General features: G+C 32.8%; 1 protein-coding gene across 1 annotated transcript; it reads left to right on the top strand.

The window, feature by feature from the left end:
* Nucleotides 1–320: 320 nt before the first annotated feature.
* Nucleotides 321–6,488, top strand: LOC116846107 (serine/arginine-rich splicing factor 1A). Its single transcript, XM_032819549.1, has 3 exons — nt 321–749; nt 2,323–2,707; nt 2,929–6,488. The coding sequence occupies exons 1-3, from the start codon at nt 580–582 to the stop codon at nt 3,118–3,120; spliced, it is 747 nt and encodes a 248-aa protein (XP_032675440.1). The 5' UTR covers nt 321–579; the 3' UTR covers nt 3,121–6,488.
* The last annotated feature ends 2,179 nt before the right edge of the window (nt 6,489–8,667 follow it).

The following is an 8,667-nucleotide window of genomic DNA, read 5'->3' as shown; positions in this document are numbered from 1 at the left end:
TTGGCTGTCGCGCGAATTTCCGCCGCGCGGCAAACATTACCGCGTCCTGTGTGCAAGAGCCATTACAGAAATTGTAGATGAGCCTCTAAAGCCCATTCTACAATTGTGTAAGCGTAGTCATGAACGTAAGAGTCAACCAATCCGAATGTTTTATTCACTGATTGCTTTACTCTGATTGGTTGTCGTAATCACTTACAACCACTTACAACCACGTTCACGCAATTGTAGAATGGGCTTAATGCACGCGTTCATAACGCGTCATAAACTGACCAGCCAATCCTGAATATCGCATAATCTACTTGACTACGCACATGAAAATGGACGATCGTGCGCTCGATTTCGGGTGATTTCGGTTAATTTCGGTTAATATCGAAAGACCTTCTGAATCGCGCCGATCACGCTACCCGCTCGTTCACCGGTATCACCATCTTGTTTGTTTCGTCAACGGTAGGACGCGCAAAATATCCAACGGTACCGCGAAAAATCACTTTACTCGTGGAATTACAGGAAATTATATCTTGAGTTCGTACATCTACTCACGTATACCCATCGTAATAATATACAATCGATAAACTGAATATGTCTCACGGTGGTAGAAACGAATGTAGGATTTACGTGGGTAATTTGCCACCAGATATACGAACGAAAGATATCCAAGATCTTTTCTACAAATTTGGTAAAGTAACATTTGTTGACTTGAAAAATCGTCGGGGACCGCCGTTCGCTTTCGTCGAATTTGACGATCCAAGGTAAGCTTCTGGTAAATTCCATATCTATATTATTCCATTTTCCTTGCATTCTAGTAGGTATTATCCAATTTGAATAAACAGATCAATGCAAAACATGACATTGAACTTAAGGTTATTTGCGTTATTCTATTGTATTCGATCTATTGTATCTAGTCTTCTACTAAGCCTATTTTGTTAAGCAAATATAACCAAATACGCAATAAACGTGTACGTATTCTGAGTAAAAATTTATTTGTACTTTGGAGAGTAGTACAGCAGATATGTGGCAAAAATGGCTGCTTGCCTGTTTGGCATACATGCAAGTTGTAAATTTTTTCTAAAGCTCTTACCATTTCTTATCAATGTGATAATGATTTATATATATGTATTGCGCGTTAAAGCCTAACGGATGTCCTACATAATTTTTTATCATTTTATCAAAGGATAATTCGTTAAATATGATGAGATAAAAATATGATGATATAAGATAAAGTAGATGAGATCAGATTTAAAAATCACATATGAATCAGTTGTTACGAAGCTTATGTTTCACATAATAAATAAAGTATATTGTAATATAGATAATTTGTATCATTAGTTGAGTGTATGAAATGGCTTATGGCAGAAACATTTATATGTGATATTTATAAGTACTTTTTCAAAATTTAATGCGGTAAATTTTTTCTTTATCTTGATTCATTGGTTTGGAATTTCTAGCTGCAATTCCTCTTTAGTTATAAGAAATGTTATAGGTTCAATTGATTTTATAAATCTAATCTTTTTTATTCCAAATGACTGTTTAGGTTAAGTTGACTCAAATTAAGGAGGATTAGTTGTCATATGTTGTAAGTTCATCATGTAGCTATGGTGTGACTTACGCTAGAACATGAAAGTATATGCAGTGATGTATTATATATATCATGACAATGAATCTGCATATAAGACCCTATAGTTCATTATTAGAAAATTTATGAGATTTATAATCTTAATTTAATGATTGTTTATTGTACTTGATTATAAGATATCACTAATTTTAATAAAACATTAAAAATCTTAGAGCAGGAATAATTTATTTTTTAATTGTTTCATATACATAAAACACATATGACAATCAATCCTGAGAATGGGGTGGATAATTACATTTGCATAACTTTGCTTATAATTTAATAATTTTTTTATGTATAAATGTATATAAAAATAATATTTTTTTATCTAAAAATTGTACCTATACGAAAATGTGCATTGAAAAATATTGAATACATCTTTTTTTAATCAGTATGTAAAAAGTGTGACAACCAGACCTAATTTTTTTTTTATAAGTAAAATATGTTCTAATTTCTTCTTATGATTGAATATGAAATCTAATCTTATATTTTTGATCACATATAACACATAATTTGATATGTTGATATGTTGTAAAATTTGTGAGAATATTTTCTATAAGTCTTGTATTCTTAAGACATAGCATTTTATTGTTCTACTAAAGAGTTACATAATAAATTTATAACAAAAGATTTATATGAGAAGAAACATTGGAATAAAATTATAGCAAAACTATAAAGCAAAGTAGAAAAAGACCATGTGTGCTTTTCAGAGATGCAGAAGATGCAGTGCATGCAAGGGATGGTTACGACTACGATGGTTATAGATTAAGGGTTGAATTTCCAAGAGGTGGTGGTCCTAGCAACAATTTTCGCGGTGGACGTGGAGCAGGTGACAGTGGCAGAGGTGGCCGTGGTGAAATGAGCAATTCTCGTGGTCGTGGTCCGCCTGCACGACGGTCTCAATATAGAGTATTGGTTACTGGTTTACCACCATCTGGAAGCTGGCAAGATCTCAAAGATCATATGCGCGAAGCCGGTGATGTGTGCTTCGCGGACGTTTATAAAGATGGTACCGGTGTCGTTGAGTTTCTGAGACATGATGACATGAAGTATGCTGTGAAGAAGTTAGACGACTCACGATTTAGATCACATGAGGTATCTATGATGTTTGTTGTGATTTCATGTAATTTTATGAATATATCTCCTTCAGTGTCAAATGCTCTTTTTGTTTACATAACTTGTGTCGATGCACAAGACTTAACCATCTCTTGTTAATTCTTGTTTGGGATTTTTCTTTGTATCATTCTTACGTCTTTGTCGTATCTGTTTTGATAGGTCGTGATTTATAAAGCTAAAGCGTGTTATTGTACATTTAGGGTGAGGTAGCCTACATTCGAGTAAAAGAAGACCATAGCAGTGGCGATAGAGGACGCAGTGAAGACAGAGAGAGGGGCCGTACTCGTTCCCGAAGCTATAGCCCACGACGTCGTGGTTCTCCCACTTACTCGCCATTACGGCGTAATTACTCGCGATCAAGATCTCGCTCCAGATCTCGTTCATACGACTAGTGTGTACGTATGTGTTTCACATGGTAATATAAGTGAGGGTTTACACTGATATTTGCTTTTACCATGTTTCATTATTATTGCTGATTTGAATTTTACTCGAGGACATCCTCCGATCCAAACAGGTCCTGCAAGAAGTTCAAATTGATTCAATAACTGTATCGTACTGTATATTTGATGTATAGAACTAGAGCACGATTCACATTTCCGATACATGTATTACGATTATTCTTTAAGTTTTTCATTTCCAAAGTATACTTATTATTCGGTCAAAGAAATTGGTTTCACGAATTCAGTTTTCAGTTTAATAAAAGTTTAATAACGTTGGCCTTTTAAAATTGATTACCTGTGGTATAAAAGAGAACTGTGTTGAGCCTTATCCTTACAAAAAAATGAAATCGTGCTCACGACCATATTTATCATGTTTATTATCCAAAAAAGTGTTAGAGTTACTTTCATATTTAAAGATACATTCCTCCATATTTGGCAACTTGTTTTGTCATCACTACAACCTGTGAAATGTGTAACAATTTTGAAGTATTGTTCACGAGACTTGTCATTGACAACTGTATTGTGACTATTTTTAATTGACAATAACTCATCCAATTCTAACAACGGCGGCTACTTTGTCACATTGAAGTCAGTGTGTATTTTATCGAGCACATTGACACTCGAATCCTGATGTTTGCGTTTGGATATACTTTGCATAGTAAAATATTAAATTTTAAAGATTGCCTAACGAACGTTTTCACTATAGTCTTTCATAATACGTACTATAATGTACGTGTTTACATTGCTACAATGCTCTTTTTTTAATCAAGATTACCTTTCATACGGACTTATTAAGAAAACTTTATCTCAATCACGTGCTAACATACACACAATAGGATTTTTTTAGCTTTAGAGAACGCTTTTCTCTCATGAGTTTTAAGTCATTGATATCATTTTAATAATAATGTTTGCATTAAAAAATATTTTTTTTATATATTGCAAAACTGAAAAAATATACATATGTATGTACATATATGTATATTACAGATATATTATCTAATCGCTTGAAAATATATAGTGCTAAATAAATAATGTAAAATCCTGTTTGCTAACATGTACGATGTATCAAAAGTTGCGTACTTTGAACAATACTTTGACAGCTATGTCAAATTTGGGTAATGTTTGAGTTTTCGCAAAGGCCCCATTATATGAATAAAGGTTTTACTTTTCTTCAAATTAAACAATTTTATTAAACACTTATAAGAATATATTAAATAGGGACTCTTCTCTACGTATTTAATTTGCATTCTTATAAATGTTTAAAAAAATATATTTTGTTACACTATAATATAAAATATACTTTATTACTCTATAACATAATAATATTATAATATATAATTTGATATATAATAAATGTAATATTGATTGATTTTGACTTTAGTGTGTGTGTGTGTGTGTGTGTGCATTTAATATATCATGGACATTTCGTTCCTCTCTAACCTTATAAGAATATATTAAATACGTAGAGAAGAGTCTCTACGTATTTAATATATTTTTATAGAGAGAGAGAGATTCTTATAGTGTTAGAGAAGAACGAAATGTCCGCACGGAAAAAAAAGTTTAGTTGAATTAACCAAATATCTGGTCGAATATGAACGATTCAGAAATTTCGATTGAAGTAACCCGAATTCTGTTTAAGTCAACTAAAAATCTTGTTAACACACATTAAAATCAATCAATATTACATTTATTATATATCAAGTTATATATTATAATATTATTATGTTATAGTGTAATAAAGTATATATTTTTTTAAATAGTGTATTAAGTTAGTCTTTGTGGTAGGTGTGTTTGAATGAAAAGATATCAATTTCATATAGTTTATGAAGTAGCATTAAGAACATTATTTAAAATCACACATTGTAGTTCAAGAACTTGGACATGATTGGGATCACGCTTGAATCCAACAAAGCAGATAAAGTGTTAAAAGATCTATAATAACAAAATTTAAAGCAGAATTCTATTCTATGTCTGTAGATGTGCTTCTGTAAATGTCTGTAGATGTACTTCTTCAATATCTGCAAATGTTTTCTTACAGAATTCTGCTCTGAATTGTCTCACATATTATAGATCACTTAAAATAGGCATCTCAATAACAAATTTTTTCAAAACGTTTGAGACAGATAACTATTTTTATTTAAATATTTATTTCAACTCTAAATCTAACAATGAATCTGTAATTAATAAAAAGTATGCAACTTATGATACACTCCGTATATGTATATATCTTTGGCAAAGTATATAAATTAAAGGACTAACATGCTATATATGTATATTCGCAGCATACATGTAGAAATCGTCCAGAATATTTTCCTCTTATACATATAGGATGTGACTATTAGCTCTAACGGATAACTTGTGTATACAAATAAATACCTCAAGATTGTTTACACGGCTCATCGCATGATTCAATTTGTTGTTTAAATTGAAATTTTAAGTTTCGAAAACGCGTAGTGATGACAATATATTGTGCATATACGCTATATGAGACTTACGATTGTGATGATTACTAATCGTTACACAGTTACATAACAAGCGTATATAATTGTTGGCGTAAAAAATCTTTCTACTATCACGCAACCTAATTCGCTTGATGGTAACACTCTCAACTGTATATGACAATAGATTTGCGTGATCTTTAATGACGATGGTAACTTTTTACAAACCATCTTTTGATATTGCCAAATTGCGTTTAGTGTAATATTTCAGGAAAATGTCTAATTCATTCAAACCTTTAACACATTTCCGAGTGTGAAAATATACAACATAATATATCCATTACATAATCTGAACATTTCTAATACGTGCAGGTTGAAATATGTCTTAAATAATACACGACGAAACCGGTGAAATGCGCTTAACTATTACTTGATATCTATTAGTGTCGCTCGCATTTCCCTGTTTGTGTTTTCCTTTCTTACGCATTTGCGACGTCTACGTAACGACGAAAATGTTGAAATGCTCTTTCTAAAATAGAGATAATTTTTGAAAGGGAAACATTCAATATATCTCGTGTATTTTAAAAAGATACTATTATTGCAAATTGATCCCATGATTTTACATTGGTTTGTAAACTAATTCGTAATCTTTTCTCAACACGTAACTATTTATTAAGCAAAAAATGCTATTTCTATGCTGTTTCTGCCGCAAATTTGTCACATTATACATACAAATTACTTTTACATCATAGGGATCACATTTGCATTGATATATTATTCTATATCTAATATCAATCTACATCGCATAAGAAACTAATGTATTTTTTCTTCTTTTGTATATTGGATTGGATTGTAACACAATGAATGAAAAACTGAAATCAACACGATCTTACTTCTTGGATGGATATAATACACATTCGCTTGACGTTGGGATGGATTGCGTTTTGGACGGATTTTGTACGAAGCATAAATTGTAAGAGGATTAAGACATAGATGAAAATGAGAATAGCGAAACGGGAAACTTTCAAGAGGAAATTCAGGATCAGGAGAGGACTTGGATGAAAGAGAGATGATTCGTTCCATTCAAGGATTCTCAATTAGCTGGATTATACCGGATTAGCTGGATTAGCTGGATCAGGAAACGTTGGCAAGTCCATTACGAGGAGGCAAACTAATAATTAACATATTTTTTTTTCTTTTGAGAAAAAACAAAAATAGTAGAATTCAGTTTAAAACTAAAGATCTTGTGCGTCTGTTTTAAGAGGGAACATAACGAGAGTGGAACTTGTTTATTATGTTATGTGCTTATCTGAATTATTCGTTAAAGTGCATCGAAGATATTAATATTTTCGCGCACTATCAATGAAAAAAAAGAAACAGACCATTCCGCGTTTATTAAACCACTAATAGTTCGAACAGTCAAACCAGTAATGGATTGTCAACTGCACAGATTCTGTTGGAAGCGTTTTGTTCATAATTTCTAGTTTCTATCTTTTTATTTTTTCAATTTTTGTGGAGATTAATTTTTCTTCGTTGAGAACGGATTCTCGGCACAATATTCTCTTCTCGACGCAACGACTGCCGTCAACGCTAGATTTGATTTTGTTAACATTCATCACGTACGAAACGACTCGTTAGTGTTAATCTCAATGGTGGAAGTGCTTTTTTTTTCTTTGGGAAGACCATCGCGCACCCAGAGTATCGTATACCTGATAACACCGGTGACTTAAGATCCAATTGTCGAAAACGGAAAAAAGAAACACGTGTCTACCGATAAGTACAGTCATTTTCTCGATGTGATAATCAAGTGCATCTTTTTGTCGCGCACACTGCAAACTGCGGTGTGAGTCTTCAGGATTTAACTGACATAGGACAAGAGGATGATACAGTTTGAGTAAAGCGAACTATCACTGTCACATCTTGACGAGGACTGGCTCCATAGTTTTAGAGGAACTCAATACGAGTGGCGAACGGACAGGATTCCGAGTGTATTTGGATTAGGACGCTGAGACAGGATTCGAACGGGATAAATTAGTATGCATGTGGACGATTTTTGGATACGGATAAAAATTGCCGACGAGTATTCAGTGGAGTCGCGTCACAGCGGATCACTTCGGATTCATTAAGTGAATGATATGAGAAATACAAAGGATGGATTTGGATTTCAAGTATTGTCTCAGTTAAACGCCATGCAGCCGAGCATGATGCCGTTCGCGCTTCATAGGGTTCACGGATTTCTCTCCTAGGTCGGATATGGAATTTGGAACTTGCGTTTAGCAGGATCAGAATTGACAAGATAGTCGGATATCATTTTTCATGGAGACACGAAAAAATAACCGGATCAGACGGCTTGCCGTAAGGTATTTGTGAACAGTTTCTACCTGAAGTACTATCGATATTTATTTCTGCATGCTCTCTTTCTATCTTTTTCTCTCTCCTCAGAGATATTTTACATTCACATTTTTCGTTTTGTCACCGACAAAGTAAACGTTCACTTAGTAACACGCAATACCTCGCCTGCCTCGGTACAGTCTTAAGGTGTGTTCTGCATTAATAATCTCCCAGTGTTAATTTTCACTTACATTGTTATGAAATATGTTATGTACACTGCAAGATAGGTTTTCATAACAATAATTACAGCTCTGTCTTCCTCCTGTCTTTTTTTATTTCTTTTTTCCATTTAATTAATATTGAGTGTGTATAGTTTCTGTCGTTTCTGTTACTGTCGTCCTCAGACGACGCATAGTTAATTGTTAGATGAACAATGTAGAGCGGTAAGAAAAGCGTGAGTAGCGTCGGATCTATAACGTTCTCGCATAGTGTGTATTTATCCACAAACACATTTCAAACACATTGTCAAAATATTAGGTAATGACAGTTCCCTGTTGCGCTTATTCAATTGTCTGTTACTACAAATTTACCAATTTTATTTATCGTTCCGTGCATTGTACATATATATATATATGTATATATATATATATATATATATATATGTGTGTGTGTGTGCGTGTGTGTGTGTATGTATGTATATATATGTGTATATATATATATATATATATAT

Source organism: Odontomachus brunneus, unplaced genomic scaffold, assembly GCF_010583005.1.
Source record: "Odontomachus brunneus isolate Ranch 3 - 2012 unplaced genomic scaffold, Obru_v1 Obru_scaffold_060, whole genome shotgun sequence".
Classification (NCBI taxonomy): Eukaryota; Metazoa; Arthropoda; class Insecta; order Hymenoptera; family Formicidae; genus Odontomachus; species Odontomachus brunneus.
This window is presented reverse-complemented; position numbering and strand designations above follow the sequence as displayed.